Source organism: Salvelinus sp. IW2-2015, linkage group LG9 (genome assembly GCF_002910315.2).
Source record: "Salvelinus sp. IW2-2015 linkage group LG9, ASM291031v2, whole genome shotgun sequence".
Classification (NCBI taxonomy): Eukaryota; Metazoa; Chordata; class Actinopteri; order Salmoniformes; family Salmonidae; genus Salvelinus; species Salvelinus sp. IW2-2015.
The window spans coordinates 16,114,941-16,132,667 of NC_036849.1; the positions used below are offsets into that span (position 1 = coordinate 16,114,941).

General features: G+C 42.6%; 1 protein-coding gene across 2 annotated transcripts in view; it reads right to left on the reverse strand.

Annotated features, from left to right (window-relative positions):
• zfyve28 (zinc finger, FYVE domain containing 28) overlaps window positions 1–16,805 on the reverse strand; it is a 52,273-nt gene extending 35,468 nt beyond the window's left edge. For both annotated transcript variants that reach the window (XM_023994452.2, XM_023994451.2), the window contains exon 1: window positions 16,416–16,805. In XM_023994452.2, coding sequence (XP_023850220.1) covers window positions 16,416–16,451 — 36 coding nt within the window. In that variant the 5' untranslated portion in view covers window positions 16,452–16,805. The remainder of the gene's footprint in view (window positions 1–16,415) is intronic.
• Between the last annotated feature and the right edge of the window lie 922 nt (window positions 16,806–17,727).

The window sequence follows — 17,727 nt, forward strand, 5'->3', positions numbered from 1 at the left end:
CTCTGATATACCAGGTGGTGAATCGCATCTCTGCATGTTCTGGCAGACATAATCAGTGTGGATGACGGATCACCACCTCAAGCTGAACCTCGGCAAGACGGAGCTGCTCTTCCTCCCGGGAAGGACTGCCCGTTCCATGATCTCGCCATCACGGTTGACAACTCCATTGTGTCCTCCTCCCAGAGTGCTAAGAACCTTGGCGTGATCCTGGACAACACCCTGTCGTTCTCAACTAACATCAAGGCGGTGACCCGTTCCTGTAGGTTCATGCTCTACAAACATTCGCAGAGTACGACCCTGCCTCACGCAGGAAGCGGCGCAGGTCCTAATCCAGGCACTTGTCATCTCCCGTCTGGATTACTGCAACTCGCTGTTGGCTGGGCTCCCTGCCTGTGCCATTAAACCCCTACAACTCATCCAGAACGCCGCAGCCCGTCTGGTGTTCAACTTCCCAAGTTCTCTCACGTCACCCCGCTCCTCCGCTCTCTCCACTGGCTTCCAGTTGAAGCTCGCATCCGTTACAAGACCATGGTGCTTGCCTACGGAGCTGTGAGGGGAACGGCACCTCCGTACCTTCAGCTCTATCAGGCCTACACCCAAACAAGGGCACTGCGTTTCATCACCTCTGGCCTGCTCCCTCCCTACCTCTGAGGGAAGTACAGTTCCGCTCAGCCCAGTCAAAACTGTTCGCTGCTCTGGCACCCCAATGGTGGAACAAACTCCCTCACGACGCCAGAGTCAGCGAGTCTAATCACCACCTTCCCGGAGACACCTGAAACCCCACTCTTTAAGGATACTAGGATAGGATAAAGTAATCCTTCTAACCCCCCCCCCCCCTTAAAAGAGTTAGATGTCACTATTAGTAAAGTGGTTGTTCCACTGGATATCATAAGGTGAATGCACCAATTTGTAAGTCGCTCTGGATAAGAGCGTCTGCTAAATGACTTAAATGTAATGTTAAATATCTGGTTTGTTTAATAATTTAAGGAATTTGAAATAATTTATATTTTAAACAAAATACTTTTATTCAAGTAGAATTTTACTGATTGACTTGTACTTGATTCATTTTCTTTTAAAAAGGTATCTAAGTATGACAATTGGGTACTTTTCCACCACTGCAATTGGTGCAGGAAATGATAAGTGCTGAGATTTGTTTTGGTTGAAGTTGAATTGAACAGTATAAAACAAAAAATAAAGATTAATTGAAATCCCTTATAATGTATGTGCTGCCACCCTAGGTTCACTCACTACTCAAAGCAAATGTACAACTTTTATTATTAAAAAACAAAAAATACCATCAAATACCATGATATCATATTTTAAAATACTGTGATATAATATTTTGTTCATATCACCCAGCCCTACTATAATGTACTGTATTGTACTCCTCTTCTGTGCTGTGCTTTGATGTCCAAACTTTTTAAAAACAGATGTTTATGATTGGTTCAGATTTGGTCCGGTCCAGACCAACCAAATCTTGTTTAAAATAAATACCCAAATATGCAAAGGAGGGTATTGCATATTTTTTACTTTGAGCACCTATTTACCTGAGAATGACATTCATATCCATAATTATGCATTTGTGTAGTTCAGATCAGGGACCCATGATGTAATTCCGTTACCAGGTGTAAATCCACTTCACTTACTGTAGTTCAATAACCGAAAGAGATTTTTTCAAAGTCAAGGTGTCATGTCATAGCTCATAGCTCATAGTCATAGCTCATTGTTTCTGCAGAAATCTTTGAATCTTAATTCGGGAAACAGATATTTAAGAGTTTTTGGAAAACATGAAGGAGATAAACAGAAGGGGATTTTGCATCTGCACAGTTCTTCCAGTAAAAGTATTTTTTTGTAAAATGTTCAGTGTAAATGGATAAAAGTAGTCCTTGTGCAGTTGTATGGTTTGTTAAACTTTGAAATCAATGGTTTTTGTTTGGCATACATTTTAAAGTGAAACATTTTAGTCTCAGCACAATTCTGTTACTGTGGAATTGCACATCTAGCAGTCTTCTGTCATGTTCTGTTGTCATACAAACAAGAATGGCATGACAACAAATGTCAGTGGAGTTCGCTGAAGAACTAAACAGACCTAGCTACTGGGCTACCTTCCTTTGCATGTTAGTCAAATGATTGTCTGAAGGATGACATGTAGGACATACAAGCAGCTGGATAGGAAGCTGTACCAGGCCAGGGGCTGGCGTTTAGGGGCACAATCTAGCTCAAAGGGATGGCATTCCTCTGGGAGTTTCTGGAGGACACAAGCAAGGCCCACCAGACTCAGAGGAAGACAAAAAGCTATTGAGATAGCAGCGGACCTATGGCCTACTCTTGCGGCATTCCACATTCAAGAGGGAACATTCCAACAGCGGTGCATCATGGGCCGAAGTTGATTGTGGGCGATATGCTGGCCCATCTTTCTTATGAGGGTAGAATCTGGAACGGTCATTCTCATAAAACTTCCCTGATCAGTCATATTGAAACACTCCCTTCCCATATTTTGAGATTTGGTATGATATTTAGGCTTACAGTAAAATACGATTGGGTCGACAATAGCTTCTCCCTTTTCCTCCTGGCTATCCCAACCAACAGCTCCGGAACACCACGCAGCTACTTGCCCAAGCCTCCCCCGCTTCTCCTTCACCCAAACCCAGATAGCAGATGTTCTGAGAGAGCTGCAAAACCTGGACCTCTAAAAAAAATTTTTTTTTTTAAATTGCAGACCTCCACAAGTCTGGTTCATCCTTTTGGAGCAATTTCCAAAACGGCTGAGGGTACCACGTTCATCTGTACAAACAATAGCACGCAAGTATAAACACCATGGGAACACGCAGCAGTCATACCACTCAGGAAGGAGACGCGTTCTGTCTCCTAGAGATGAACGTACTTTGGTGCAAAAAGTGCAAATCAATCCAAGAACAACAGCAAAGGACCTTGTGAAGATGCTGGAGTTAACAGGTACAAAAGTATCTATATCCACAGTAAAACGAGTCCTATAGAGACAACCTGAAAGGCTGCTCAGCAAGGAAGAAGCCACTGCTCCAAAACCGCCATTAAAAAGCCAGACTACAGTTTGCAACTGCACATGGGGACAAAGATCGCAGATTTTGGAGAAGTGTCTTCTGGTCTGATTTAAAAAAAAAAAATAGAACCGAAGCCGAAGAACACAATCCCAACCGTGAAGCACGGGGGTGGCAACATGTTGTGGGTGTGCTTTGCTGCAGGAGGGACTGGTGCACTTCACAAAATAGATGGCATCATGAGGATGGAAATTATGTGGATATATTGAAGCAACATCAAGACATCAGTCAGGAAGTTAAAGCTTGGTCGCAAATGGGTCTTCCAAATGGACAATCCAAGCATACTTCCAATGTGGCAAAATGGCTTAAAGACAACAAAGTCAAGGTATTTGAGTGGCCATCACAAAGCCCTGACCTCAATCCTATAGAAAATTTGTGGGTAGAACTGAAAAAGCGTGTGCGAGCAAGGAGGCCTACAAACCTGACTCAGTTACACCAGCTCTGTCAGGAGGATTGGGCCATCTCTCTCTTCTGAACAGAACACTGGCTTTTATAGCTTCAGAAGGCATTTGTAATTAGAGACAGCTGCGTCTTGACGAGGGGGCGGGGTCAGCTCTCCAATCATCAATTGGGGCAACCAATCAGCTGCTTGGGGAGAACTTCAGGAAGCATTCTCCTGAAACACACACACTCAAATACAAACTACAACACAGAAACTGGGGAACATAACAGCCTACAGGGAGGTCAGAGACTTAGCAGTGTGGTGCCATGGCAACCTCTCCAACATCAGTAAGACCAAGGAGCTGATCGTGGACTACAGGAGATAAAGGGGAGAGCACGGCACCCTCCACATCGACGGGGTTGTAGTGGAGTGGGTCAAGAACTTTAAAGTTCCTTGACGGCCACATCACTAAGGACTTAACATGGTCCACAACAGCAGCAGTCGCGAAGAGGGCCCGAAATGGCCTCTTCCCTCTCAGGAACCTGAAATGATTTTACATGGGCCCTAGGTATATATATAAGGTATATAGCTGCACCATCGAAAGCATCTTGACTGGCTGCATCACCGCTTGGTATGGTAAACGCACCACCCTAGACCGCAAAATGCTACAGAGGGTGGTGCGGACAGCCCAGTGCATCACTGGGGCCAAGGTCCCGGCCATCCAGGACTTCTATATCAGGTGGTGTCAAAGGCACGAAAAATTGCCAAAGACTCCAGCCACCCAAGCCATAGACCGTTCACTCTACCATCCGGCAAACGGTACCGGAGCATCTGCTCTCGGACCAACAGGCTCCGAGACAGCTTCTACCCCCAAGCCATAAGACTGCTAAATAGCCATAAGACTGCTAAATAGATCATGGTGACCCGGACTATCTGCACTGAGAAGACAACACCCCCACACCATATGCTGCTGCTACTCTATTCTTTATTATACTCTTAATAATTATAATATTATTTATCCGGATGCCTTGTCACTTTACCCTGCCTTCATATGCACATCCACCTCAAAAATACCTCATACCCCTGCACATTGATCTGGTACTCCCTGTATATCTGGTACTCCCTGTGTATTTTATTCCTCTTTTTTTTTTTTTTTTAATCGCAGCATCGTTGGGAAGGGTTTGTATGCAATCATTTCACGGTTAAGTCCACACCCATTGTATTCGGTGCATGTGACAAATACAATTTGATCTCCATGGGAACCCGGCCGGCATGCCTAGTGACCACTAATGTGTTAGTAAAACGCATGTCATTCATGAAGACGTAACACAACGTGTCAATTTGCAGCTCAGCCAAAGCTATAGTCCAGATGGTGAATAAATAGGGTTATACAAGTCATTAATGAGAGCAACCCTTTCTTCCCACAGGAAAACATTGTTAGACACAAATAGCTCAAGAAAACAGATTAATTAATGATTAGTCGGTCTAGGTGACAGATTCGCAACCTTGTTATGAGTGACAACTAAATGCTGTACTGTTGCACAAGGGGCAGAGGCAAAAATAAGATGTCAAGAGAAAAGGGCAAACGGTCAGTGGTAAAATAATGACAAACTAGCTATGATTCAGTAAAAAAAAGTAGTCGATAACAAGAGATGGTGGGATTGAAGGGAGCAGAACTAGTCTGAACACTAATCTCCCAACAACCTACAATCTGGCAAATATGCATTGTCTGTAACTAATCAATTGAATTTAAACTAAGTTGCTTGGCTTGTTGTGACTGAAAACAAATCAGTCTCGAGAGGGTGTGAAGTTTTAGGAATCAACTGTAAAAACTGCAACTCATGTCCCCTTCCTTTAGGACAACCAACCATTACCTTGCACGATAAAATGATTCAGCAGATTCAGTGACCGACCAAGACACTGGTGTGTAACTGCTAATGCTGTCAGATGTCCTTGATCCTCTCGTTCAGAGGACTCAAACCTGTTCATTCTCTGTTCAAAACCATGTCATTACAGATGATTAAGCATTCATAACCTAACCATGGATGGATTAGTGATACATATTCAAGGCCGTTCTCTTCAAACGCACCAATATTAGGCTACACACAGCAAAACCAGCCAAAAAGTATGTTTTTAAAGGATCGATCCCCCTTTCCCCCCCAATTTTCACCTAAAATGACATACCCAAAACTAACTGCCTGTAGCTCAGGCCCTGAAGCAAGGCTATGCAGTTTCTTGGTACATTTGAACGTTTGTGGAAATGTGAAAGGAATGTAGGAGAATAACACAATAGAGCCGGTAAAATATAATACAAAAAAAAACACCAAAAAAAGTTGTATCCCCCCTCCCCCATCATCTTTGAAATGCAAGAGTAAGGCCATAATGTATTATTTCAGCACAGGTGCAACTTAGATTTTGGCCACTAGATGGCAGCAGTGTGCACCATTTAGACTGATCCAATGAACCATTGCATTCCTGTTCAAAATGTTGTATCAAGACTGCCCAAATGAGACTAATTTGATCATTATTAACTTTGTTCAAAACTGTGCACTCTCCTCAAACAATAGCATGGTATTCTTTCACTGTAATAGCTACTGTAAATTGGACAGTGCAGTTAGATTAACAAAAATGTAAGCTTTCTGCCAATATCAGAAATGTCTGTCCTGGGAAATGTTCTTGTTACTTACAACCTCATGCTAATCGCATTAGCCTATGTTAGCTCAACCGCCCCGCAGGGGACCCACCGATCCTGAAGAAGGATATCAGTGTAATTGAACAAGGTGTGCTGTTGTCATTCGTGGTGCGTTGTCTTGCCAGCCTGTATAATCATATTAAACGCTCCCGTTGTGCCAAGCAGCAGTCTCCTTCATCCATGTCCCTGTGGTGGTACCGAATCTGGATTTCTATTTAAACAGTGGGGGTGGCTAATGCTTCTCTATAATCCTACATTACCATCATCAGTAACTGTACATACATAGACTCCACTTCAAGGAGTTCGCAACAAGCCTTCCTCTGCCCTTCATTATCCAGGCTCATTCTCCTGCTAAGAATAGGCTACCACACACACACACACGTTGGAGGAAAATCTGTCTCGCACTGTCTGCAACAGCACATTCTGTATCATCCAGTTACTGGCAAATGAGCAGCTGTATACAGCGCATCACCACTACTCAGGCCCATTGGTCAGCGTTAAAGCTCAAAAACCTCTGCTACCCTGAGTAAACAACTTTTAGGTCTTTGGTCAATTATGTCAGTTATGGCCTAACTATGAAGACTATTATCGTCATGATCATCTCCGTAAGGTCTTCTGGAGGTTTCCGTTATGCCAAGTCATTATTTTCTGTTCGGTCTTCATTGCACTGTGAAATTCTTTCAACAGTGTTGCAAAGACTCTTTTTTTCTCGAGCCATCTTGTCCTCGAAAGTCTTTCAGCCTTGTTACTCTAATCCTCTGGAACTGCAGTTTACATATGACAACAGAGTAGTAGACCTTCAGTGCAGCCAAATTAACCCCTTATCCTATAATTTTTCTTGGTAAATCTATAGGCCTGAATCTTTGAAGTGTTTGTGTGCATTAGTATTTATTAAGGATCGCCTTTAGCACATCTATTGTCAACTAGTTTTAAACATCTAATTGCTACTGTGTTGCATGTGTAAAACAAATCTGCCAATGCCATAGCAGTTAGCCACATTCACACAGGCTGACAAACAGGCCATCATTCTTCTTTTTAGCCCCGTGCAATGCGCTCAACCCAGAGCAAGTTCATTGACTCAGCAGATTTGAAAATAGTCTTTGTATCTGGATTGAGGCTGTCATCATGTGACTGTGTATGTCTGAATGGCCACTGGCGTAATCTGATGTTTGATCTGAAAGATGGAGCTGTGTAGAGCACGTCCCTGGCACATGGGTTGGCAGGACAGGACGGGGCAGCCGTAGCACAGAGGGGGGGCTAAGAAGATTTGGGCTGCTGCAAGCAGGTCCCCCCCCACACACACACTTCCTTAGGACCCGTGACCAATTATACAATCCCGTGCTGGCTAACTGCTGTGGTGGTTACAGATGGAGGGGAGATTTCAAATTCCGAAAACAATAACACAAAAGCGCAAATGAGGCTGAAAGGGTGATAGGGGGGGGGCGTAGGTGAAAGAAGGTTGTTTCTTCTAAGACGCATCATGGCATTGTGTTGGTCTTCATTCTGTAACATGATTCTTTTTTATAATAGTGTCTTTTAAAATCAAACACGGTAGGGACCAATTTCATGGGTGCTCCTTGCAGGATAAAATACAAGATAAGAAACCTAGTTATCATCACAATTCTTCGAGTCAAATTACTTTGACAGAACTGAAATAAAAGAAATGTACTACTCTAATAAACTAAACTCTGCACTTACAACCCTCTCTACTCTTGTGGAACATGACTCAGTCAGCCTCGGCTCAGTCTGTCTACGCAGCAACAGACCATTGTCATGGATGGACAAAGACCCAGGCAGACATTACTGCAGAGTTTGACCATGGAGATTAAAGACATAATGACAGGCGTGGATGAACACTTGGTGACTGCAGGGACCGCACACACATACAACTTGCAGGTTTTCTTCATCCACATACACTGTCCAGTTTCCATGGAGCAGACTTTGGTCCTCTCTTCTATGGTGCCCGCCCTCTGCATAGAAGATATTTATACACAAAGCCCACGCCATGCTCCACTGTGGGCAAATTTACAGTGGAAAAATCGCAGTTGACATCAATAGAATTGTGAAGGTGTTGAGGGTTCTGAGCTTGTCTTTACATTTAAGCTATATCAAATTTCAAAACATTCATTCCCAAAAGCCAACAGTTAATTTTTTTCCCATTTATCTTTGCTGCAAATTTAAATCACAATAGCGTGGTGCACAGTAACTTTCAATAGTAAGGCTAATGGTTGTACAGTATTGGCTGTTCAATCTGCCCGTTCAGAGACTTTGTTCTCAAAAACCCCCATGGTGTGACACTGTGAATATAGTCGGGAGAAACAAAAGGAAGAAATACCAGTGTGTGAAAGCTGTGAAAGAGACGCATCCTTTTATTTGATCTCCTGCCAACTGTAACCAAGGCCAAGAAAGAACTAGGCCTAATCCCAAAAATATAGGCCTACTGTTCTCCCTCCCTGGCTCCCCCACCTTCCCTGCTGTAGAGATGGCAGCCAGAGAAGGAGGGGTGTTGTGCATTTTATAGTCTGCTTCTGCAGACAGCCTCATACCACTCACTGAAAGCAAAAGGGCACCTTGAGAGTGCACCGTACTGCTTCTATAAAGTGGAATCAAAGAACTTGTCCCAATCGAATGGAGTGTCCACAGATTTATCAATGTCTTAATGTGAAAAGAAATCCATGAAACTCCTCTGTCATTAAAACACCCTTAGAGTTGTCTCTCTGGTGGCGTTCAATCCCCATCGCTCCACAACTTCTTGCATTAAATCATCTTCACCCCACACCTTGGACACAATGGCCAGCATACCAATCCTGCAATGAATTTCAGAAGGCCTTCAAATTGGCTCGCCTGTCTAGATGTGCACCAGGGGTCAGGTCAGTTTTCTAAATCCGGCAGCTGACACCAAATCAATTATGGCTTGGCTGTTGGGTAAGCAGAATGGAGACATCCATAAAGGGCTGGAGAAACCTGGCAAAATATTCAGACGTGTTGGTCGCTGCCCAGCACTTTGCTGCTTCCTTTCCCCCTCTTGGTGACAACTGTTCAGAACCACTCTGGACCAGACAAGTTGCATAATTACTTTAGTTTCTTCAGCTTTTTATGTATTTTACAGAAATATTTCCCCGGCAACTAAGGGATGTTGAATAACAAAAAGGACATGACTTTGGTTAGGCAAAACTATATTATTAAAACAGTGTGGAAAATGGATGACTGGAAGGATGAGGACTAGAGACGGTTGGATTTGAATGATCGATGTCTGGACTTTATGCTGCAATCTATGACATTTGTCTTACAAACAGTATCTGTATTATCCTGTAACTGTATAAATGGATAGGGGAGGGATGTGGTTGTTTATAATTGCAAGTACTAATATGCTTGGCTAGTGTGTAGAGTGGCAAGCGTGGATTTTAGAGCATCCCATCTCTGTTCCCATCTGCTCAGGCTATACAGGCAGATGGATACGAGCTGAGCGCGACTGGCCGGCACGTCACTGGTTGTGGGCCTGTCACACTGACAGATGAGGTGGAGTGTGGCTGAAGGTCAATCACTGAATGCCTGATAGAATAACCCTGGGGAAGGAGAGGCAAAAGGAGGAAATATGCAGGTTTAGCCTCCTGACATCTCTCCGTGAGTCTCTCTCTGACGAATGAGAGGTAGTAAATAGAGAGGCCATTTTGGCTCAGTGGACACCTTAGCCAGGTCTTCGTCTCTGTCTGCTGCCAGTCAAGCATGTCTCTATGTACAATGGCCCCAATCTTCACCCTTCCCTCTATTATAACTTTTCAGATTAAATTTTTGGTCGAGGGAAAAAAAGCTGTCTATTATAAGTATATTAGGTTCATGACTCAATGCGTTTCCCCCCATAACTCAATAATGGTAGCGGACGTGCACCTGTACAGCAAGCAAACATTTGCCAAGTACTATAATACAGAACAGGCCCGGTCTTTCTTAACTGCCTTTTAGAGGGGATTTAGACCAAAACAGCAAGACAAGTTTACAGAGCAAGAAGGAATGTCAGCCATCTCCTCTTACAATATTGTGAATGTGGGTCAATCTAATCCTACCTTTGCCCTATAGCCATAGCCCTTCCTCCAACAGTCCAAGGGTACAGTGCTCTGGAAGGGATATCAGTGGGTCTTATTTTCAGGTAGTTTGAAGTGCACTTTGATACCAGAGTTCTTCAGAGCACTGAATGGAGATTATATAGCTGGAAAGAGAGAAACAAATCCCTTCCCTATGTGACTAATCTAGGGTAGTACAGCTCTGAAAATATCAATAGCCTTACTCCATTCTAGGGGAACATGCTGATTCAACACCTTTCTATCTCCAGGAGTACATAGTTCAATAATAAAACTACTTACTGTTGATGCGAAAATGACAAGGCCATGCAGTGTTCAACAATAAAGTATGTCAGAGCGGAATGCTACAGACTTATTGGCCTATAAAATAAATAACAACATTGTGTTTCCCTCAGCACACTTAGAAAAGGCAATTATGGCTTGGCTGTTGGGTAAGCAGAATGGAGACATCTATAAAGGGCTGGAGAAACTAGGCTAAATATTCAGACGTGTTGGTCGCTGCCCAGCACTTTGCTGCTCCCTTTCTCCCTCTTGTTGACAACTGTTCAGAACCACTCGGGACCAGACAAGGTGCTAATTACTTTCTTCAGCTTTTTCTGTATTTTATAGAAATATTTCCATTCTAGGTGATGCTGAATAAACGAAAAGGAGATGACTTTGGTTAGGGTCTTAAGAATTTAGGCAAAATTATTTAGAGTAGTATTAACAAGAGCGGAATGCTACAGACTTAGTGGCCGGTAAAATAAATAACACAACATTGTTGCCTTCAGTACATTTGGAAAAGGCAACGCAGAATACTCCTCTTGGCAAAAGTACTGAGAATTAATTATATTAGTCAATGACTGTTCGTTTTAACCTCCTGTTATTCTGGTTGCAAAAATACTTTCCCCAATATCTTGATGAAATCACTGAATTGAAGGACAATCTTATCAAGAGGGTGTTGAGCTAGCCAGTGTTTTCTGAGCTGCATAATAGGACATTGAGAAATGTCCCCGTCAGCAACTTACATTTACTCTGTAGGAAAGAGGAGAACGAAACCTTGTAACATAATCAGTCCTTACCACATGGTTATTTTCTTAACGCCCATTTAAATTTTTAGACACAGTGAATGACAAGTTTTGCGATTTCTCATTAGAAGGTTCAGCTTTGTCATTACCCTGACAAACACCTTGGCAACCTTAACACCATTGTAGGGCGGTTGTTTTTAAAAGGAAAAAGGCAGAGTCATGGTAATGGACAATACATTTGCTGGAAGAGCAAACAGAGATGTGGTATGTTAGTAAATAGGCCTTAGCTGGAACACAGTATGTGCGCAAATGCAAATATTTTCCAAGTTGTCTTCATGGCTGTCAAGTCCAACTAGGCCTAAAACATGAGCTACAGTAATCTAAAAAGACATGTGAGACAGAGATCATCCTGAACTGCATATTGTGGTTTAAGTCATGGTATGACAATGCCACATTCACCAACCCTTCAAATTAAAATGGTACCCTGTGACATTGCAAAACTGTCCCAACAACAACAAATCAGTTATTGATCCTGAGTACATTCAATGTGAATTCTGATGTTAGGCCGTCTGGCACAGCTGTCAAATGATTATTTTTTTTTTAAATCAAGTGGGATCTGAAGTTCTCTGTTAAAGGGATACTGTACAATCTCAAAATGTTTTATTCACACATGGTTCAGCACCCTCCACTTCTTTCCAGATCTTAGGGGCAGATCGACCCCCAACGTTGCAATTATTTTCACGACCCTCCCCTTGTACTGTAAAACAAAATGAACACCCTCCACCCTCATAGAATTAACTCAAAATAAATGTTTACAACTACAAATAACAATAACTGTAGCGACCCTGTGTTAATAAACGTGGATATCGACTATGCCACTTCAGCATGCTTTTATTGCACGGTCGATGATATGCAGGGCTACAGGCCAGAAGGTTGAGGGTTCGCCGACCACCACAGACGAGCTCACTCTCCCTGCAGGTTTCATTACACTACGATCAGAGCCTGCTGCAGCTGGGAGGAAAATCATATTTTTCAAAATTTTGATGCCATATTTATAATTTTATAAATTAGTGCCATGAAAAAGTATTTCCTTTTTCAAGGCACTGTATATGCAAAGAATTTTCCACCAACAGGTTTCTGTGCCAATGCACCTCACAACCAATAAACAAAGCATACTGACTTTGGGCACTTCAATACGATGGTTTGCGTTTAACGCCACAATAAATAGACTGCCAATCTAGACAAACAGAAAATACATCCCTCCCCATCTGTAGGCTTACCCAGTATCGAAGGCTTTAAAATGTTTAGTGTTTTGTAACAGATGTCTCTTTCCATTCATCAATTGGCCGCTGCACAGTCAGAAGTGATTGGTTTTAATTTGTCAGTAAAAATAAATACATATTTGTTTTCAATTGTTGATTGCACAATAAAGTCGGGGACAGGCCTCCCGAGTGGCGCGGTGGTCTAAGGCACTGCATCGCAGAGCTAGCTGTGCCACTAGAGATTCTGGGTTCGAGTCCAGGCTCTGTCGCAGCCGGGAGACCCATGGTGCGGCGCACAATTGGCCAAGTGTCGTCCGGGTTAGGGGAGGGTTTGGCCAGCAGGGATGTCCTTGTCCCATCGCGCACTAGCAACTCCTGTGGCAGGCCAGGCGCAGTGCACGCTGACAAGGTCACCAGGTGCACGGTGTTCCCTCCGACACATTGGCGTGGCTGGCTTCCGGGTTAAGAGGGCATTGTGTCAAAAAGCAGTGGGGCTTGGTTGGGTTTCGGAGGAAGCACGGTTCTCGACCTTCGCCATTCCCGAGTCCTTACGGGAGTTGCAGCGATGAGACAATTGGATACCACGAAATTGGGGAGAAAAACGGGGTAAAAAAAAGTGTTAAATAAAATAAAGTCTGCGACTTATTTCCATTGTGGTCCCTATTTTTTTTTATATTTTAAAACAAATACATATACAATTACATAGATACGGAGACAAGAGACAAAAAAAATGCTCAACATCCAGATCAGTATGAGGGGGGAGTTTAAGTACAATTCTTACAAGCTTTTTTGGCTGGTAGGTTTATCTTTAGATGTTTGGGGCTGCTGGTGAACCATGATGTGCAGGCATAATCAAAGTGACACTGGACTAGCGCACTTGCCAGAGTCTTTAGGGTGTCTATAGTGAAGTTTCCATCCAATTGGTGACAGATTTATGTGAATTGTCCACCTCACGTTTCAGCTGTCAGAGATTTGACCACTAAATGTATCAGGGCATTGCATGCATAGGCCTTTAGACTTAGGTATCCACTGTATGACTTTAATATAAAATATCTATTATACACACACACACTACATGACGGTGTGTATGAACATATCTGCTCATCTAACATCTCATTCCAAAATCATGGGCATTAATATGGAGTCTCCCCTTTGCTGCTATAACAGCTTCTACTCTTCTGGGAAGGCTTTCTACAAGATGTTGGAACATTGCTGCGGGGACTTGTGGGGACTTGCGTCCATTCAGCCACTAAAGCATGTGTGATGTTGGGAGATTAGGCCTGGCTCGCAGTCACCGTTCCAATTTATCCCAAAGGTGTTAATTGGGGTTGAGGTCAAGGCTTTGTGCAGGCCAGTCAAGTTCTTCCACACCGATCTTGACAAACTATTTCTGTATGGACCTCACTTTGTGCACGGGGGCATGCTGAAACTGGAAAGGGCCTTCCCCAAGCTATTGCCACAAAGTTGGAAGCACAGAATCGTCTAGAATGGCATTGTAAGCTGTAGTGTTAAGATTCCCCTTCACTGGAACAAAGGGGCCTAGATAATCCATCCACCTGACAGGTGTGGCATATCAAGAAGTTGATTAAACAGCATGATAATTACACAGGTACACCATGTGCTGGGGACAAAAAAAGGCCACTAAAATGTGCAGTTTTGTCACAACACAAAGCCACAGACGTCTCAAGTTGAGGGAGACTGCAGGAATCTCCACCAGAGCTTTCGCCAGAGAATTGAATGTTAATTTCTCTACCATAAGCAACTTCAACACCATTTTAGAGAATTTAACAGGATGTCTAACCGGCCTCACAACTGCAGCCCACGTGTAACCACACCAGCCCAGGACTCCACATCCTGCTTCTTCACCTGCGGGATCGTCAGACCAGCCACCGGGACAGCTGATGAAACTGAGGAGTATTTCTGTCTGTAATTAAGCCATTTTGTGGGGAAAAACTCATTGGCTCAGCCTGTCTCCCCAGTGGGTGGAACTAGCTCCCAAGTGGGTGGGCCAAGCCCTCCCATTGCTGCGCCTCTGCCCAATTAGTATTTGGTAGCATTGCCTTTAAAATGGTTTAGCTTGGGTCAAACGTTTAGGGTAGCCTTCCACAAGCTTCCCACAAAAAGTTGGGTGAATTTTGGCCCATTCCTGACAGAGCTGGTGTAACTGAGTCAAGTTTGCAGGCCTCCTTGCTCACACACACTTTTTCAGTTCTTCCCACAAATGTTCTATCGGATTGAGGTCAAGCTTTGTGATGGCCACTCCAATACCATGACTTTGTTGTCCTTAAGCCATTTTACCACAACTTTGGAAGTATGCTTTGGGTCAATGTCCATTTGGAAGACCCATTTGCGACCAAGCTTTAACTTCCTGACTGATGTCTTGATGTTGCTTCAAAATATATATATATATATATATTCACACAATTTTCCATCCTCATGATGCCATCTATTTTGTGAAGTGCACCAGTCCCTCCTGCAGCAAAGCACCCCATAACATGATGCTGCCAACCCTGTGCTTCACGGTTGGGGTGGTGTTCTTCGGCTTGCAAGCATCCCCCTTTCTCCTCCAAACATAACAATGGTAATTATTGCCAAACAGTTCTATTTTTGTTTCATCAGACCAGAGGACATTTCTCAAAAAAGTACAATCTTTGTTCCCATGTGCAGTTGCAAACCGTAGCATTTTTAATGGCGGTTTAGCAGCAGTGGCTTCTTCCTTGCTGAGTGGCCTTTCAGGTTATGTCAATATAGGACTCGTTTTACTGTGGATATAGATACTTTTATACCCGTTTCCTCCAGCATCTTCACAAGGTCCTTTGCTGTTGTTCTGGGATTGATTTGCACTTTTTGCACCAAAGTACGTTCATTTCTGCACTGCCTTCGTATAATAGGTCTGCAGTAGCTAAAGCTTAATAATAGCCACACCATACCTTCAAAAACTTCTAAACTTTATTAGGGTAATATCAAAAGTTCAGCCATTGTTTATAGTGAAAATACAACCAGAAGAACAAATGTAAACCTGGGGGGAAATGCACTACCCTCCCCTGTGCCCAATATATTAAAAAAAATATTAAAAAAATAAAAATGTAAACCCTCCCAAAGCTAAAAAATTGTTTGACACCCCTCTCCCACAGTAAATGCCGATCTGTCCCTTAGGAGACAAATTAGTATTGCCAAAGGCTACATTTGTGGTTCCCATCCAGGGGTACTAGGACCTGGGGGTACTTCGCCTATCCACAGGAGGTACTTGAGAAGACTCATGAAACCATTGGCTTACTGGTAAAAATTCACGAGGGGATACTTCAGGGGTACTCCAAGCATAGCGAAATTCAGTTTGTGGTAAAGTAGCAAAAAAGGTTTGGGAACCACTGGACTAAAGCTATGTAGAATGAGTAACTATCATAGGCGTTAATAGCCTCGGAATGCACTCGCTCATCTTGTCGGATGCATTCTCTCAGTTACTGTATCGGATTAACAGCAATTAAATGAATTCTGAGTCAGGGTGATGACAGTTTGTACTATAACGTTAGGTAGGGTAGCTAGAGAGTTAACAAAAACTCTAGTGTACAAGTTCGAGACTGCAATGCAAGTTAGGCTAGCTAGCTACATTATTTATTTCTGTATTGACCAATCTCAGCAATGCGGTCGATGACAATTTGCTTCGAGAAGCAGCCATTCGTATTGCATAGCTTCAGTTACCTAAAACCCAGAATGAAAGAAACAACTTTATAGAAGATAACGTTAGCAGTGACTAGCTAGCATGTACATGCGTAGCTCAATATGTACTAAGGAGTGTAATACATGCATTGCAGCAAAATACTGTATGGGGGGAAATAGCAAACTATAGATTGCTATTTTCAAAAATATATTAGCCAATAACAGATTACTGGCAGTAGCTGGAGAATAGAATCAAACTTACCTTAGGCTTGTAAAGCCACTTTCGAAATCGATTCATCGTTAAGTTACCTCGCCACTTTACCCCTCCTTTGTCACCGACCCCTCTTCTACCTGTGAGACAGACTAGCAAATGCTAGCTAGCTAACTACGTTGCTAAAAAGGTGGGAAATATTTAATCCAATACGACATCCGAAATTGTAAGGTAAAGAGTTGAAGTGTTCAAATAATTTCTTTAAAAACGACGATGTGTTTTCATGCCTACATAATCCACGGTTGACTGGTGATTCACTGACACTTTTCAAGTCCGACGGGATAAAGCAAGCAACCCTTCTTCTTTTTTATATATAAAGCAAGCAATCCTCAACCGATGGTTTCGTTCGCTCTTCCCCTCCGTCTGCTTGATGACAGCCACGTTGATATCGCCACCCACTTTCCCAGGCTTGCACCATACGTCACCATGGTGTAGGTACCATAGATATCCTATTAAATGAAACATTCCTAATTATTAGTATTCTAATTGCTAATTTGTGAATTTAAAATTAATTATTCATTTCTAATTCCTAATTATATGGTACATACGTCCTAATTATTGTTGGCAAGCGAAAAGGGATCTTTGGTAGTTCTACAATTTTGGTACATTATTTTCAGAAAGTGGTTGTAACACAATGTTATTGTGACACAAATACAAACATGAACATTAGCGGTGCGTGGGTAAAACACGGGGAAGAAGACGGGAACTGAACGGGACCCCCCCCAGATTACAACCTACACTGTATGTTAGTGTTTCCGACATTGTCAGACCACGAAACAATTATTGATTTACAACCACAGAGAGTTACCACAAATCGCAATTAGAAAACGGGATCTGCCCCCAATATTCCAGCATAATTTTAACACCATCAAATTTTTATTTATTTTTTATTTATTTAACCTTTATTTAACCAGGTAGGCAAATTGAGAACACGTTCTCATTTACAATTGCGACCTGGCCAAGATAAAGCAAAGCAGTTCGACACATACAACAACACATAGTTACACATGGAGTAAAACAAACATATAGTCAATAATACAGTGAAAAAAAAAATAAGTCTATATACAATGTGAGCAAGTGAGGTGAGATAAGGGAGGTGAAGGCAAACAAATATATGTATAAATAAATAAAAATATAAAAGGCCATGGAGGCGAAGTGAGTACAACACAGCAAGTAAAATAAAAACTAAAAAAACAATGGAATGGTTGGTTTGCAGTGGAAGAAAGTGCAAAGTAGAGACAGAAATAATGGGGTGCAAAGGAGCATAACTTCTGCTTAGTCTAATACAGTGACAAATAAAAGA